Genomic DNA, 18,840 nt, shown 5'->3' with positions numbered 1-18,840 from the left:
GATTATAAAGCACAAATGCCAAGTACAATGAATAAAAGTAAAAACAATCAAAAAACAAATATATTTGGAGGTATATAACTATGGAATATCAAAACACCAGGAATGATTCTGGAGGGGGGGGGGATTACATTCAAAAGATCATGTATCATAAGGGTACCACACCATGGGCACCACAGAAGACACTAGTACAATACTTCAAAAACCTTATCCTAGAATTCCCACCAAAATTATCAATTATGTACAAGGATACACATGCAAAATCTCAAAAATGTTACTCCCCATGCACCCTTTCTCAGAAAGATATTAGTATGTGTGTCACACACAAAGGAAGGAGTAAATCATGAAAGAAGAAGACCTAGAATCCAAGAAAGGAACGCTAAGCTGAAGATGAAAAACTGCCAGAGCAGAGCTAGGCAAAAGAGCTAGAGAATTAAAGAGTCCAGACTGGAACAGGAGGGAAGATGACTCCAGGAAGGATTATTCTAGGTAAAGAAAACAAAACAAAAACAAAGCAACATCAACCAGAGAAAAATCAGCACTGACAGATAATGTGATAGACTTTATGGTATAGAAAATTATACAGAGGCATCGTACAAAACTGTAAAATGTGGGAAGGTATGGAAAGTGTTAATCAGGGATTTAAAAACAGAAACAAGAAACTAAGTAAATTAAAAAAGAAATTATTAAAATCAGGAAAAACTTTTTTCAGGAAAGTATTGTTAACTGACTCAGCAAAGTACACTAGAAAGATAAGATGACTGTAAGATGAATGAAGAGAGCTAAGATCTTCAACTATCATAACACAGTATCTATAAATGAATAATGCTAGAGATGGCAGAAGTTACAAGAGTTTTCTCATATGCCTTTTAGCATTATTTGACTTTTAAAATATATATGGATGAAGAGATAAATCATGAAAATGGCATATACATCATATTCTAAATATAAAAAAATTAGTAGTAGCAATTAGTGCTATATGACTACTGATGAGTCAGATGAAGAGGGCATCAGGGGAGTGGTTGCACATAAACTGAAAGCAAGGATTCCAGGGTGTTGTTACTCCAAAGTAACGGTACGAACAAAAAAAGCTCTATATCAATAATCCACCATTATAATCATACTGCTTAATATCACATCTAGCATATAGTAAGTGGCCAAAAACTATTCTGTAAATAAATACACGAGTAGGATAGTTTTTACACTATGATCAGTATCTAACAGACAAACATGGCTAGAAAGGAAGGTCCATGGAGAAGACTAGTGGGAGCTAAGGCTAATGAAGCAGACAGAGGTCAGACCACAGAAGACTCAACTGTCAAGAAATCTTCATTTGATCCTATAGGCAACCAAGACATGCCAAAAAGTTTTAGCAAAGAGGTACTTAAATAATGTAATGTTGAAAGATTAATCACAATATGGACTGGAAATGGGGGTGAAGAAAGATATAAAAACACCTGTGAAAATACATGAGAAATGTAAGGAAAAAGAGTCAGGACTTTCCAGCAGGCTAGAACTAATATTAAGGTTCCTGAAAGCCATATCAATCATTAAAGCCTTTTCTGCTTAATGGAAAATAACATGGTAGATTATTTTCTGGCCACGTAATCCACCTGTAAGTGTACACGCCTAAATTACTTTGCCTGTTGATGACTTTTTCCTTAATCTGTCTTAGTCTGAAAAATTTTGACCAGTCTATTTTTTAGAAATGGTATATCCATTAATGATAGAACAAAATATTAAATATCAATTAAAATACAATTACCAATATGGTGTGCCAATGAAAGACTTCCGTTTGGCAATTGTAGCTGTTATCTGTGCAGATACTCCAAAATCAGCTATTAAAAAAAATGAGAAACATTTAGGAAACTGACAGACAATAAAATTGTTTAAGGCAACATAAGAAGAAACTTTTAAAAGTTATTTTTATTAAGTTAATTTCACAGCAATACGGGATATTCTCAAACATCACATTACAAATTTTAACTTTAAAGGACTAGCATTAAAATATCACAAAGTAGTGAATACATATCACAGCCAAATAGATTCCCATATATTCCCATATAAATCAAATAACAACAAAGGTCAAGATCAAATAATTTTGATGAGAAAGTTATAGCTGAGAGAATGTAAACTGCCAGACTTATTAATATTGTAATTTCTAATTCTCAGGACTAGAAATCCAAGGAATATCACTGGAAGGGATCTTTAAGAGACACTATATTCCATTCACTTTCTCCATACCCGTGAATGACATCAGATAAACCAGTAAGTCTACCTGTAGCTTGAAAAGACATCCAATCAGAATATCCCCAAACTTAACAATACATTTAGTACCAATATCAGTACCTATCAGGAAACTATTTTTATGTATGATTTGTTACTATTCTTTAAGATAAATATTTGGAAATCTAATATTTTCTATTTTACTAATGACTTCTAAATCCTTCTCAAGTAAGATATATTATAAATAGTATGTCTTTGAGTGAGGCACCTAACACTGGCACAAAATATTAAACTGCTGATAAAAACTTCACCAAGCAATCAATAGATAACTAAAAAGAACAGGACGTATCTTTTCTGCTTTTCCCATATTTAGAAGCCACATGGGAAATTTTTATTACGTTATTTCTAGATACATGTTCTTAAATCTGATTAATCTCACAGGTTATAGTTCAAAATAGTTGTATCTATATTTTATAAAATACTTATTTTAATTTGGGTTTATCTAATAGATATCGTTTAAAATAACTGGTATTTGTTATTAACTATTTCATTTAATACTAACAAATATGACTTTGTTCATAAAACTATAATGAACATTTGTTCTGTCTTAAACTTGCAAATTAAGTCATTATTTAGGTTTTGAACTCTATTTTAATTGAAAATTTAATAACCTAAAGTTATAAAATGAAATAAGTTACTGTTTGAAATAAAGCAACATTCAGCATCTAAATTACATTCTTAAATAAGTAATGCTGTTTTTTATTTTAAAAGCTTTATGTAAAGAATAAAGTGTTTTTGGAGTTACTGATTTTTTTGTATTTGTCTTCTTTTTTGGTTACAAGGTAATTCTGTACAGATTTCTTACTATTACAGAAGTTCCATTCCTGGGTTTAGAGGTGAAAGAATTCAGAAGGATATTCTTTCACAGTATCTTTACAACAAATCTGTCTTATGTGAAGGACAGACTTTATCCCTGTTTAAGGGAAGTGGATACAGAGAGGCGACGGCATGGCAACGAGATTTCCATCTAAAAATACATAGATGCCCTCTTAGGAGAGGGAAAACCTGGTCCTACAAAGGAAAACATAAACTTCACTACATTTTAGAATAGAGTTGTGCATGTGACAAAATTTCCAATTTACTTACCCAATTTCACATGACCATTATCCGTTAATAGAATGTTAGCTCCCTTTAAAGTAACAATATTTTAGTTAAAGTAGGAAATAGATACTTTATCAGACAGCACATATATACATATAAACATATTTAAAATAATCATAGCCTTAGACCTAGAAATACTTAAAGTGTGCTTAATTAAAATGTTATATCATTAGAGTCACAGGTAAATCTACTGTCCACTTTTTAGGCAATTTGACTATCCTTATAAAATGTTTTGCCTTGCAAAAAAGCTGCTACTAACATAGTATGAACGTTAATATAAAAGTGATATATTAGTTTTCATCAAAATGTTATTTCCTCGTTGATCAAACACTATTACTACACTAAAATGTAACTTTACAAAGCATTTTCAACTGTTTACATTACACTTTAAACTTGATTATTCTTTCCTGTGTTTTTGTGTGTGGTTTTTTATTTTTTCTTTCTTTTTTTTTTTTAAAGAACCTCTCTTTCTAGGAACTCACCATCAATTGAACAGGGTTGGTATGTGAGACTGTACCTTAGTACATGCTGCTTAGTACATGAGGTTGTCTATACTAATGTGCCTTGCCAAGCGCTTAGGCCCATCCAGTACATAAACAACTAGCCACAGGCCCACACAATTAAAATGTCACTCGTCTGCATGATCTGGCTGCATTTGAGCCACTTTCGCTTCTTGATCTAAGCTCAAAGAAGATAATGATGACTTCATCTTCAATAAGCTCAAAGCTTTTGGAAGAGGTAGGAATACTATATCCCAAAGGTATTGTGGACTCTTTGGTACAAGGTGCCATCAATCATGTAAGCATGGGTTTGGTGGAAAAAATACTGGGAATCCTCCTACTGTCAACCAATGTGAGGAAGAAACAGTAGAAGACCAGTTCAGGAGATAGGGCACTGGGGAGAAAGAAAAAGGCTCCCAAACTCCAAATGTCACCAGTGAAACTGAGCTGCACCCACCCACTGATACTACTTGTAGCTCTATGGAATAGTGGGGGAAGAAGAAAAAGGAAAGAGACTAGGAGCTGGGATTTCAACTTGATCTAGTCCCTAGCTATCTATGACTTCTGTCAGAGGCTTCATTTTGGGCTTTCTTCAGCTCAGACTAACTTTCCTAAGTTATAGCTTATATCATGTCACTTGTACATCATGGCCTTCCTCTCCTCCCTCCCTTCCCTCCCTGAGAGGCCACAAGTAGTCAGGCGCTATTTTAAGCTCTGGGGTTACAGTAATGCATAAGTTCCAATTCCCATGTAGTTTACATCCAAGCAGGAGAAAAAAACTAAAAATAAATATATTTATATTTATCATCTATCTATGAATGAATGAACCAACAAATGATTCAAAGTCAGGCAGAGATAATTACTCTGAAGACAGGGCAAGGAAAGCCTCTCCAAAGGCAGTAATACATGAACAGAGATTTGGGTGAAGTAAGCGTACAGAGCCACACCAAACTCTGGGAGAAGACTATTTCAGGAAAGGAGGAGGAAATTTGAAGACCTGGGGCTAGAATGAGCTCAACATATTCCAAGATTGGCAAGTTTAGTGTGGCTGGAAAAGAATGAGTAAAACAGAGACAAGAGGAGTGTAAGATGAGGTCACAGGGAAATGCATGGGTCTGAACACCGTATAACCTTGTAGGTCATGGTAAAGGCATCTGAACTTTATACTGAGTATTATGGGAAACCAATGGTGGTTTATAAGCAGGAGACTGACAAGATATGGTTGAAAAGGTCCCTTTGGTCGCCAAGTGGAAAAGTGACTACAAAACTACTAAGAACGGGAGCATTGAGACCACTCAGAAGGCTATTACAGAAGACCACATGATATAATATTATGGTGGCTTAGACAGGAGTAGAAATGGTGGTGATGGCTCAAATCAACCCAATTAGGCCCAGACTCTGAAGTCTAGCACACAAGTCCTTGCATAACGGAACACCAAACTACCCAATCAGTCCCATCTCTAATTAGTGTCACACACTCTCTTCTCTTCAATAATATGGTACAGTTTTTATGTTCTCTAAAATGGCCCACACTTTCTAACTTCTGTACCTGCTCACATTGTTTTCTCTGCTTGAAATGTACTCCAACTTCCATTTCTGACAAAAATCTATCAATCCTCCCAGATCATCTACATGCNTTATGTAAAGAATAAAGTGTTTTGGAGTTACTGATTTTTTTGTATTTGTCTTCTTTTTTGGTTACAAGGTAATTCTGTACAGATTTCTTACTATTACAGAAGTTCCATTCCTGGGTTTAGAGGTGAAAGAATTCAGAAGGATATTCTTTCACAGTATCTTTACAACAAATCTGTCTTATGTGAAGGACAGACTTTATCCCTGTTTAAGGGAAGTGGATACAGAGAGGCGACGGCATGGCAACGAGATTTCCATCTAAAATACATAGATGCCCTCTTAGGAGAGGGAAAACCTGGTCCTACAAAGGAAAACATAAACTTCACTACATTTTAGAATAGAGTTGTGCATGTGACAAAATTTCCAATTTACTTACCCAATTTCACATGACCATTATCCGTTAATAGAATGTTAGCTCCCTTTAAAGTAACAATATTTTAGTTAAAGTAAGAAATAGATACTTTATCAGACAGCACATATATACATATAAACATATTTAAAATAATCATAGCCTTAGACCTAGAAATACTTAAAGTGTGCTTAATTAAAATGTTATATCATTAGAGTCACAGGTAAATCTACTGTCCACTTTTAGGCAATTTGACTATCCTTATAAAATGTTTTGCCTTGCAAAAAAGCTGCTACTAACATAGTATGAACGTTAATATAAAAGTGATATATTAGTTTTCATCAAAATGTTATTTCCTCGTTGATCAAACACTATTACTACACTAAAATGTAACTTTACAAAGCATTTTCAACTGTTTACATTACACTTTAAACTTGATTATTCTTTCCTGTGTTTTGTGTGTGGTTTTTTATTTTTTCTTTCTTTTTTTTTTTAAAGAACCTCTCTTTCTAGGAACTCACCATCAATTGAACAGGGTTGGTATGTGAGACTGTACCTTAGTACATGCTGCTTAGTACATGAGGTTGTCTATACTAATGTGCCTTGCCAAGCGCTTAGGCCCATCCAGTACATAAACAACTAGCCACAGGCCCACACAATTAAAATGTCACTCGTCTGCATGATCTGGCTGCATTTGAGCCACTTTCGCTTCTTGATCTAAGCTCAAAGAAGATAATGATGACTTCATCTTCAATAAGCTCAAAGCTTTTGGAAGAGGTAGGAATACTATATCCCAAAGGTATTGTGGACTCTTTGGTACAAGGTGCCATCAATCATGTAAGCATGGGTTTGGTGGAAAAAATACTGGGAATCCTCCTACTGTCAACCAATGTGAGGAAGAAACAGTAGAAGACCAGTTCAGGAGATAGGGCACTGGGGAGAAAGAAAAGGCTCCCAAACTCCAAATGTCACCAGTGAAACTGAGCTGCACCCACCCACTGATACTACTTGTAGCTCTATGGAATAGTGGGGAAGAAGAAAAGGAAAGAGACTAGGAGCTGGGATTTCAACTTGATCTAGTCCCTAGCTATCTATGACTTCTGTCAGAGGCTTCATTTTGGGCTTTCTTCAGCTCAGACTAACTTTCCTAAGTTATAGCTTATATCATGTCACTTGTACATCATGGCCTTCCTCTCCTCCCTCCCTTCCCTCCCTGAGAGGCCACAAGTAGTCAGGCGCTATTTTAAGCTCTGGGGTTACAGTAATGCATAAGTTCCAATTCCCATGTAGTTTACATCCAAGCAGGAGAAAAAAACTAAAATAAATATATTTATATTTATCATCTATCTATGAATGAATGAACCAACAAATGATTCAAAGTCAGGCAGAGATAATTACTCTGAAGACAGGGCAAGGAAAGCCTCTCCAAAGGCAGTAATACATGAACAGAGATTTGGGTGAAGTAAGCGTACAGAGCCACACCAAACTCTGGGAGAAGACTATTTCAGGAAAGGAGGAGGAAATTTGAAGACCTGGGGCTAGAATGAGCTCAACATATTCCAAGATTGGCAAGTTTAGTGTGGCTGGAAAAGAATGAGTAAAACAGAGACAAGAGGAGTGTAAGATGAGGTCACAGGGAAATGCATGGGTCTGAACACCGTATAACCTTGTAGGTCATGGTAAAGGCATCTGAACTTTATACTGAGTATTATGGGAAACCAATGGTGGTTTATAAGCAGGAGACTGACAAGATATGGTTGAAAAGGTCCCTTTGGTCGCCAAGTGGAAAAGTGACTACAAAACTACTAAGAACGGGAGCATTGAGACCACTCAGAAGGCTATTACAGAAGACCACATGATATAATATTATGGTGGCTTAGACAGGAGTAGAAATGGTGGTGATGGCTCAAATCAACCCAATTAGGCCCAGACTCTGAAGTCTAGCACACAAGTCCTTGCATAACGGAACACCAAACTACCCAATCAGTCCCATCTCTAATTAGTGTCACACACTCTCTTCTCTTCAATAATATGGTACAGTTTTATGTTCTCTAAAATGGCCCACACTTTCTAACTTCTGTACCTGCTCACATTGTTTTCTCTGCTTGAAATGTACTCCAACTTCCATTTCTGACAAAAATCTATCAATCCTCCCAGATCATCTACATGCCAATGACACAGAACCTTTCTTGAGTTACTCATCTTCCTGTGAGCTCTTCTACCTTTGAACTCCAAAAGCTCTTTGGTTATGTCTTTTAAGTGGCTTACAAAAAAAAAAAAATACCTTCAAACGAGGGATCTCAGCAGGTTATCTGTGAGTCCACTGAAATTTCATGGAAAATTTGAAGACGTGCACATAAGGGCATTTTCTCAGAAGACAGTTCATGGTTTATCATCAGAGACCCAGAGAGCAATAAGATTTGCCCCAGCCTCTATCCTCAAAAAAGGTTAAAAATCTTTATGTTAGAGAAAATGTTCGAAAACAAAAGGGGAAGAGAGAAATAGGAGGAAGGATGAACAAAGAAAAGGGACAAGAAAATAAGTGAAAGAAACAAATCTAAACTGGGGAGATGGCAGTATCCTTAGAAATATGCTGAGGATTCCTACCATAGCACCTGCTGTACCACTGAGCTAACCCCAGCACATCTAGAGCACCTGCTCTCCTCTGCCAGCTAAATAAATAAAAGACTATGAGAAGGCAGGACACAGTGGCTCATGCTTGTAATCCCAGCGTTTTTAGGAGGCTGAGGTGGGAGGATCACCTGAGGTCAGGAGATTGAGACCAGCCTGGCCAACATGGTGAAATCTTGTCTTTACTAAAAATATGAAAATTAGCCAAGCATGGTGGCAGGTGGCTGTAATCCCAGCTACTCGGGAGGCTGAGGCAGGAGAATCACTTGAACCCGGGAGGGGGAGGTTGCAGTGAGCCAACATTGTGCCACTGCACTCCAGCCTGGGCAACAGAGCGAGAATCTATCTCAAAAAAAAAAAAAAAAAAAAAAAAAAAAGAAAGAAAGAAAGAAAGAAAAGAAAAGAAAAAAGACTATGAGAAAATGTCAAAGGTCAATTTATCCATTTTGATGCATGACTAAGACTTAGACTTAAGACTGCAAAAGCTCACTGAAATAGTCAAAAGCATAAAACTTACTAAAACTATAACTTGATGAAAGCTATAAACTTACTCTGCATTTTACTAATAACTACAAAGAAGCTAAAATGAGTTATTAAAACATTAATCTACTGAATGATACACTTTAAAAGGATGAATTTCATGGTATATTACTTGTACCTCAATAAAGCTGCCATAAAAAATTAAACTATTAAAAGTATCACTCATTTTATTATGGTAACATATTTNTGACTAAGACTTAGACTTAAGACTGCAAAAGCTCACTGAAATAGTCAAAAGCATAAAACTTACTAAAAACTATAACTTGATGAAAGCTATAAACTTACTCTGCATTTTACTAATAACTACAAAGAAGCTAAAATGAGTTATTAAAACATTAATCTACTGAATGATACACTTTAAAAGGATGAATTTCATGGTATATTACTTGTACCTCAATAAAGCTGCCATAAAAAATTAAACTATTAAAAGTATCACTCATTTTTATTATGGTAACATATTTCAGATAAATTTATCAAATAAAACAATTTTGCCCAAGACAATCTGATCAGAGTATTTAAAAATGAAGAGAGGATTATTATGTTAAAAATACAATGTATACCTTTATATCTCTGTGCATTTTTCCTTTACTGTGAAGATAATATAATCCCTGGAGTTTCAAAAAACAGAAAAATAAACAAGATTTTATCACGGAGCACACTTTGGGATTTTATGTGATCAAATGGGTAGTATTCTGTGTATTTTATTTAATCTTTACAGGAAATCTAGTAGTAATCATTAACATATTTTAATAGATCTTTTAAAAAAGATCAAGAAAATGACTAATTTTTCTATGAAAATTTTCAGTAAATTCTACAAACAGTGTGAAATAACTTTTAAAAAGTATATACCTAATTAGTATCAGAGTGTTTGAATTCCCATGATAGTGCTTAATTTTCAAGCCTTTCTTTGGTATTAAGAGGAAAATATACAATAACAGATCCACAGTGCTCAAATTTTAGGTTATATCATCACATTTAGGATTTAAAGTATTTATTGGGAAATATAATTTGAGTTCATTGCACAATTTTCAAATGTATTAAAACTCATTTTAAGAGTTTACCAAACTAAAATATTTAGTTCTTACTTTGCTGAACAGGTAATGCACAATAAGTAAAGACTTAGTTTAATGAAAAATGTTATTTCTGAATTAGCACTTGATTTACCTGCAGTGTTTCTCTGCTAACATATGCAATTTGCAGTTCTGACAGAGGTCCAGTTACTGCAAAAAAAGAAAGTTAATACTCATAAAATTAGTCAATGCATGTTTTTCAATATATAATAAAGTTTTGCAAGTTTAAGCAACAGACTTAATATACCTAAACAATTCTACTGAAATGTAAGCTAGGACTACAGGCCTGAATTACTGTCTTACTGTGCCTGGCTCCAGTTTTTGCTTTTTTTTTTTTTGAGAAAGGGTCTCATTATGTCACTCAGGCTGGAATGTAGTGGTGCGATCACAGCTCACTGCAGCCTCGACCTCCTGGGCTCAAGTGATCCTCCCACATCAGCCTCCTGAGTGGCTGGGGGAACAGGTGCACGCCACCACACCTGGCTAGTTTTTTATTTTTTGCAGAGATGGGGTCTCATTATCTTGCCCAGGCTGGTCTTGAATTTCTGGGCTCAAGCAATCTTTCCGCCTTAGCCTCCTGAAGTGCTGGAATTACAGGTTTGGGCCACTGTGTCCAGCCAAGTTTTTGCTTTTTAAAAATCTGACTTGCTCATCGTTGTATCTCTAGTGTGCAGAACAGTGCCTGGCACAGAAAAGCAGCCCAATAAATATTTATGGAATGGAAGAATGAAGTAGTCACTGAAATTAATTATATTCTCATTTTTATATCTCATTCATCAATATAATCTCTTAAAACATCAAAAGAAAAGATGTCCAACAGGTTTACCTAGTTTTTATTAAAGCTTTTCAACTGACGTAGAACATGTATTATGACTAGTTTTAAATCAATACTTTTTATAAAAATACTAGCCAGATAGTTATAAAATTAACATATGTTCGCTCTAAAAAGTTCCAATCAATAGAAAAGTTAGGAAATTAAAAGTCTCTTCTTTATCCAAAATGTTACTCAACAGTAAGCAATACCAATAGTTTGGTCTATAATATACCAGATGATTTTAAACAGACATTTAATAAACTATATGTATCTCAGAAACACATAAGTGGAATCATATTACAACATACAATTCTGAAACCTACTCTTTTCACTTATGATGAACATCTTTACATCAATACACAGGTCTTAATCTTATAAATAATATTTCCTGTGCGTGCATCTGCTAAGTCCCTCCAGAACTCATGCTGAAACTTAATCTCAAAGAGGCAGGACTCTGAGGAGGAGATTAGGTCACGAGTGCTCCTCCCTTGTGAATGAGATTAAGACTCCTAATAAAAGAGACTTCAGGCAGTGTCCACTCTTTTTTGCCCTTCCATCTCTTCTGCCATGTGAGGACACTGTGTGCACTCTATGAGAAATGGGTCTTTGCCTGACACCAAACCTGTTGGCACCTTGATCTTGCACTTCCCAGCCTCCAGAGCTGTGAGAAATAAATTTCTGTTGTTTATAAATTAACCAGTCTCAGGCATTTTGGTATAGCAGCACAAACAGAGCATCTGTACACTATAAAATAGTTTTCTTTTTCACTATTAAATCACTGTAGAATAAAGAAATACATTAAGTGGGAGAGACTATCCTAGAAATTAAATTAAATTCCAAAGATAGAAACCTTGGCTAGATAGTAAACTCACACTTAAAAAAACTTAACAGATTTGTAAACATGTTTAGTTTGGAGTACTTGTGGTATTTCACAATTATGAAAGAGAGAAATCTATTCCACTTAGATTATTTTAAGGACAGGGTTGGATTTAAATGTCTATGGATAAACCATATAACTTATTTCTGTGGTTTCCAAGCCCACACACATTCAGTAAGATACACCTCCTTGAGATTTCTGTTTCTCTAATACAATAAATAAGATAATCTGAAAACCCCAAAAATAACACTTAGAAGTGAAAGGCAAATTTTTTTTCAGAAATAACCTTTTCAATTACTAGCTAAGTTTACAAATAGTAAGATACCTTCCCAAGAGACAAAACAAAACTGAAATGAAAATAGAAGGTAAAACTGTGAAAGAATATTCTAGCTTTCTCTTAGGGGAAGGTCAATCTTGGTAAGCTAGGGCTTTAGCATTATCCTTTACATGGTACGGAAGACAAGGACCTAGGTCTGCAGAAGAGCTAAAACAAACACCCATATACAACTAGAACCCTCAGAGGGCTACATCCTCATTCAAGGTGTAGACAAGCACAGAAGATAACTAGGGATTCTGGCTGTTATAGGGATGGAGAAAAAATGCCTCCTCTTAGAATTTGCCACCATAGGCTTCCTTATTCAGGTTGAGCGTTCAAATATATATTGGAAACAATGAGGTCACTAGGATCCCAGAAAAAAAAAAAAAAACCCCAAAAACAAAAAACAAAACTCTGGAAGGACACACCTTCAAATGCCACACAGAATTCCCACTGAAAAACCTCACTAACGATGATCTCAAAATCCAAAATTATAAAATACGTGAGAAAATAATTAACCATAAAGATATAATGGGTTGTGGAAAGTTGTTAAAGAACAATATTAAATGAACAAACACAAAAAGCTCAATGGAAAATAGAAAAAAAATCCTCCTATGTTGGAACAGTAAAAGGTTCTACTGTTAGTTCTTCAAAGTAAAAGTAAACAAAAGTTAAAGGGGAAACCTCACAAGCACTAGGGTTATTAAAATAACTTCCCCTTCATCAAATAAATTATTCCCTTCATCAGATAAATTATTCTCTCTATATAATGACAATGTGATAAAACTGAGGCAGAAGAGAGAGACACATAAATGGAGGTACATGTCCTATATGACCGTGCAAGTATACAACACTATAGACTAGCCAAAGAGTATTACGCATCGCCATGAAAAGGTTATTTGGTGAAAAACTAGGTGCAGCCAAAAGAGTGAACACACAGAAAGATAGGATTTGGGGTTTTGTATATGCATATGAATCCCCAGTATTCATGTATGAGAACCTCCAAGGGTACCTGAAAACTGCCATTTTTTCCCACTGACCCAGTTGCTAACCAGTATAAATAAATCAGTATTGACGAATTCACATTACTTTGTTACTTCTACCAGTTAGGTTAAAATGGAATGGTAAGAATCATGACAACCTATTTGTGTAACTAAACTGGTCTTGCTTCTTAAGGAAGAAAGCAAAATCAGACACCTAAGACCAATCATATGGATATGTGATGAAATCACTAAACAATCTGAGAATGACTAAAAAAAGGTATGCCTTGAAAACTAAAGATGTAAAAGTAGGAATGAAAACTGTAAGAACAAGACACAAAGGAAAAAATAATGGAGGGAGATGTAAAATAGAACTAAATAATTTCTAGACATGAAAATATATGGTAACCAAAAATAAAATTTAATGGATGTTCTAATACAGCTATAAAATCAGTGAAATGGAAGATCGATATGAGTATCTCTAGTGCTCTCCTGAAGGACAAAAAAGTGGTAAATAGGAAATTGAGTTGAAGAGACATGAAGATCTAACGTACATCTAACTAAGATTCTAAGGGAGAGATTGCAGATTGGGGGAGAAAATATTTGAAGAGATAACAATTGATAATTGTCCAGATATGATAAAAGAGCAAAACTGAGGTAAGCCTGTTAAGTCCTAAGCAGAAAAAGTAAAAATAAACCCATTCTTAGGCACCAGAAACACCAGAAATTAAGAGAAAAAGACTAAAAGCAATTAGAGATAAGAACAGATAACCTGCAAAGGATCAATAATTAGACTGACAGAAGGTTCTAACAACTATAGAATCTAAAAGACAATGGCCCACCTTCTTCAAAATGCTGAAAGAAAATACCTGTCAACCTAGAAAATACCTATCTATACCCACTTAAATGATCAACAGATAGTAAGGGTCAAACACTGAGGAAGTTTACCACTAAAATATTGCTGAAAAAACTTCAGGAGGCTGGGCATAGTGGCTCATGCCTGTAATCCTAGCACTTTGGGAGGCTGAGGCAGGCAGATCACAAGGTCAGGAGTTCGAGACCAGCCTGGCCAACATGGTGAAACTCCACCTCTACTAAAAATACAAAAATTAGCTGGCGTGGTAGCGGGCGCCTGTAGTCCCAGCTACTCGGGAGGCTGAGGCAGAAGAATTGCTTGAACCCGGGAGGTGGAGGTTGCAGTGAGCCGAGATCGCGCCACTGCACTCCAGCCTGGGCGACAGAGCAAGACTCTGCTTAAAGAAAACAAACAAACAAACAAACAAACAAAAAAAACTTCAGGAAAAGGGAAATTAAGCCAATTAGGAAGGGAATCAATAGTAGAGAAATTCACCCAAATTCCAACCAAAAAAAAGGGCACGGGAATAGCCATTTGAATTTCTAACAGAAATCACAAGCTTCTAGAAATATTATTTGTTTTGTAATATAAAATAATGCCAAATATCTCATCATTTTCACTGAATCTTTGAAATCAAAATGACACAAAGAAAAGTTTCTCAAATATTCATTAAACAACTATACTTAATCAAAAGTATGCTTAAAAAGTAACTTTTCATAAAGCAGAAATGTTCTCATACTCCTTCACCTGGTCTTCAAGGCTCTCCCTATCCAACCCCACGCCCACACCGACAGGAGTGATCACACGAGTCACGCCTTCATGTCACTGTACCAAGGCTTCATCTCCGAAAATGCACTTCTTCGTCTTATTATTATTACTACTTTGAGACGGAGTCTCGTTCTGTTGCCCAGGCTGCAGTCCAATGGTGCGATCTCAGCTCACGGCAACCTCCGCCTCCCAGGTTCAAGCAATTCTCCCGCCGCAGCTTCCCGAGTAGCTGGGATTACAGGTACTCGCCATCATGCCCAGCTAATTTTTGTATTTTTGTAGAAACGGGGTTTCACCATGTTGGCCAGGCTGGTCTTAGACTCCTGACCTCAGGTGATCTACCTGCCTCAGCCTCTCAAAGTGTTGGAATTAAGGGCATGAGTCACTGCACCTGGCCCTTGTCTTTTTTCTACCCAGTTTACCTATCTTTTCAAGACCAATGTAAATAGCTCATTTTCTTTATTAAGCTTTCTAAAATGATTCCAGAAAATCCATCATTTTCTTTTTCCTATTCCAACTGTAATTAGCAGCCCAGTAAAATACTATTATGTCAATATTTAGGTTAAGTAAAACCTGTGCCAAGAAGACAAAGTGAAATTAAGTAAAATAGAAACAGTAAAATTCTGGCCCAAAGAGTCTTACATGTCTGCTTTAGTGCAATTTGCCCCTCAAAATACTTAAGTGGTCCCACACTAGAAAACAGAAGCCCGAATTCTATGACAAAATGAGAAAAAAGGTCCAAAATATTTTCTCAGAAAATAGACAGGATTTTATTTTACATTAATCAAAAGCCTAATCTGTAGTTTGTGACAATAATCCACCAACAGAAACAGAAAAGGAAGAAAAAGAAAAGGCTGTTTATTTTACTTTACAAATCTCTCTTATATACTCCTTGAATTCCCAGTGAAAATGTTTTAATCATTTTTTAATTCCTCAGAATCTGGCAGTATCTAAGAGAATAAACATTTAACTGATATTTCTTCAATACATGAGAACAAAATAAATCTTTCTATTATCACTACTCATGTATACACTGGATATTTTACCGGCTTAGCATTAACCAGCAAAGCCCTTGCATTTTTACAGGTCTGAGTTTAAATTTTTGAAATAACTACAATATGCCTCTTCAGAATTAGCAAATAATTCAAATGCATTTAATTTTCCAACTTGTAAATTATAGTAAAGATTCCTCCTTTCTTCCATATATATCTAAAATACCTTTATATATCCAAACAATATAATGATAAAACATAGCTTGCTTTCCTTAAGATAATGTTGATGTTTTAATATAGTAAATAACTGTATTTTAAGAAATTCAACCTAATCCCTACAAAAATACAACTTTGGTCTTACCGTGATAAATATCCTGTAAAGAACCACCTCCACAAAACTCCATGCAAATCCAAAGCTTATCTCGCCTATAAAGAGAAAAGAAGCATGTATCATATTTTCATGATTAAAACTGTCTGTGTGGGGTAACAAGTATTTTAAGGTTGTAAGCTATAACACTGCAAAACAACAAAAGCAACGTGTTATCTTTAAAATAACTAATTAATCTTTATGAGTAAATGAATTACTTTATATAATGTGTTACTATAATCCAACCTGAGGTTTTAAACTTATAATACATCATTTGTTGGATACAAAGCTGTCATCAGGCACGTCCAAATAATGAAAATATTTCCCTTTAGTTAAAAACTTCTCCTCCCCAACAGTTTATACATCTACCCAGATTCTTCACAGACAAATGGCAATAAATCTCAAAGTATACTACTTTGATAGCACTCTCATCAACAAAACAGGCAAAATATAAATGTTAGCTTCATATTTAGATTCAACAATGATTTTTCCAAAATACTCTTAAAATTTTTCACTCACTTCTCTTTAGATAGCACTTCTCTCTCATATTCAAATTATAAGCTGTTGTAACCACATAGTCATAGGAGAAATAATCAGCAGTGATTTATATAGCTTATTCCTTTGTTCAGTCATTCATTACTTAATCTCTTAAAATGTACCAGGAAATGTACTATTTGTGGTACAGAGATGGGATAGAAAATCTCTGAACTCAGCAAGCTCTAATGCAGAAGAAAGATTCTACCTAAATATATGTCTGTCTCTCTCACCACTGCCTTCTCAGTGTCTAGAAGAATATCCAGCAAATAAATATTTGTTCCATAAATGAATGAATGCCTGAGTAACTGAAAGAATAAACATATCGAATTAGACTGAGGTCAGGAAAATATGGCCAGCGAACCAAATCTAGCCTGCTGCCTGATTTTATATACCTCTGCAACTATGAATCGTTTTCCTACTTTAAAATGGTTGGGAATGGTTCTGTTACTTGTAACTAAAATTAATACATAAAATGGTTGAGAAAATAATAAAAATAATAATATTTCTTGACACATGATTACATGAAATCAAATTTTAGTGCCAATAAATAAATTTTCATTGGAACACAGTCGTACTCATTTATTTCTATACTGCCTATGGCTGCTTTCGCGCTAGAAGAGCTGAGTAGTCGTGACAGAGACCATGTAAGCCCACAACGCCTAAAATATTTACTATGTATCCCTTTATGTAGACGAAGTCTGCTGACTTGGGTTAGATCATAATTTGATTAATGCATAATCCAGGCATGTATAAAGTACTGTGGGAACCCAGAGATGAAAATACCTAGGAAAATGAATGGAAAGTTTTAGGGAGGAGAAAACATTTGAATTAGGTCTTGAAATTAAAGTAGAAATTTGCCAGGGAGAGACAGGAAGGGACCTGTGTAAAAGAATGAAAACTTGAAAGAAATGCACATGTGGCAGACTGTGGGTAATTTAGTGTGAGTTGAAGAAAGACTGCCTGAAGGGACAGCAGCAGGAAACAAACCTAGAATAGGCTGGGTCACACTGTGAAACAATCCTTTGTTTACAAACTTTTCAGTTTAGTTACCTTCCTGTAGATAATCTCTAGTTGGTCCTTGTCTCTCTTAAAATGTGGCATCAAAATCAAGTACTAAGATTCTGAGTGTTACATGAACAAAACATTAAAAAGTGGAGATGCTGAGCCGGGCCCAGTGGCTCACACCTGTAATCCCAGTAACTCAGGAGGCTGAGGGAAGAGGATTTCTTGAGGTCAACAGTTTGGGACCAGCCTGGGCAACACAGTGAGACTCTCATTTCTTAAAAAACAAACAAAAAAAACTTAGCCAGGAGAAGTGGTGCATACCTGTAGTCCCACCTACTCCGGAAGCTGAGGTGGGGGTGGGGGGGGCATTATTTGAGCCCAGGAGTTCAAAGTTATAGTGAGCTATAATAGTGCCACCACACTCCAGCCTGGGTGACCGATCAAGATCTGAATCTTTAAAAAAAAAAAAAAAAAAAAAAAAGGCAGAGATGCTAGAGATGCTTCTATCAGCCATAGGTCACATATGGTTGACAGTAGTGGAATTAGCCAGACCTAAGAGGTGAGCTGACTTGACTGCAGTGGACAAGGCAGCAAACAAAAGAGAGCACAAGCTATCAGAGTGCAAAGGTCAATGAACTTAAGAGTATGAAGTAGCAAGGTATCATGGTTCTAGAAGGTAATGCTATAAAGAGAGTGAAGCCCAAAATAAAACTGAAGCCATCCAGGATCTGCAATTCACAGGTGGTCCACATAACAATGAAATTGAAGCATATAGCTGATAAAAAATTTGTTTTAATTTCTAATATGGTAAATACCAATAGATATAACTTACATAAATATGTGCCAACTGCCCAGTGGCCTGGTATTAAGAACTTTCAGAATGGATGTCTGAGACTGGCAGATGTGTGGTCTTTCTAATCCCCCAGAGAATGTAACCACTGTCTCCTTTATTTGATCACTGTATTTCTATTAACTTAGCTGAAAGCTATCGTTAACTTCTCAGCAACTACACGAAGCTGCTAGTTTACTGTCTGTAGTCAGTCAAAACCTCTGGATCTTTATAAAACAAAAGGCAGACCAGTTCTCTCTCCAGTTTCTATTTGTCTATCTGGTTCAATGAAACTAAGCACAGGATTTTTTCTTATTAGTTAAATCCTATACTTTAAAAAAAATTAGTAGTTTTGATTCATATCCCTTTGTTTCTGACAGGTGTCTTATTAGC

The 18,840-nt window shown here is 35.5% G+C and overlaps 1 protein-coding gene across 1 annotated transcript in view; it reads right to left on the bottom strand.

Annotated features, from left to right (window-relative positions):
- The window catches only part of MAP4K3 (mitogen-activated protein kinase kinase kinase kinase 3), a 194,868-nt gene that overhangs the window by 79,342 nt on the left and 96,686 nt on the right, over positions 1–18,840 (bottom strand). Inside the window, 5 exon segments of the mRNA XM_017892944.1 lie at positions 1,763–1,835; positions 5,893–5,935; positions 9,597–9,644; positions 10,201–10,256; positions 16,071–16,135. Of these exon segments, the coding sequence (XP_017748433.1) occupies positions 1,763–1,835; positions 5,893–5,935; positions 9,597–9,644; positions 10,201–10,256; positions 16,071–16,135 (285 nt within the window).

This window comes from Rhinopithecus bieti, unplaced genomic scaffold (genome assembly GCF_001698545.2).
Source record: "Rhinopithecus bieti isolate Rb0 unplaced genomic scaffold, ASM169854v2 scaffold_22439, whole genome shotgun sequence".
NCBI classification, from domain to species: domain Eukaryota; kingdom Metazoa; phylum Chordata; class Mammalia; order Primates; family Cercopithecidae; genus Rhinopithecus; species Rhinopithecus bieti.
Note: the sequence above shows the minus strand (reverse complement) of the source record. Positions and strands in the feature narration are given on the sequence as shown.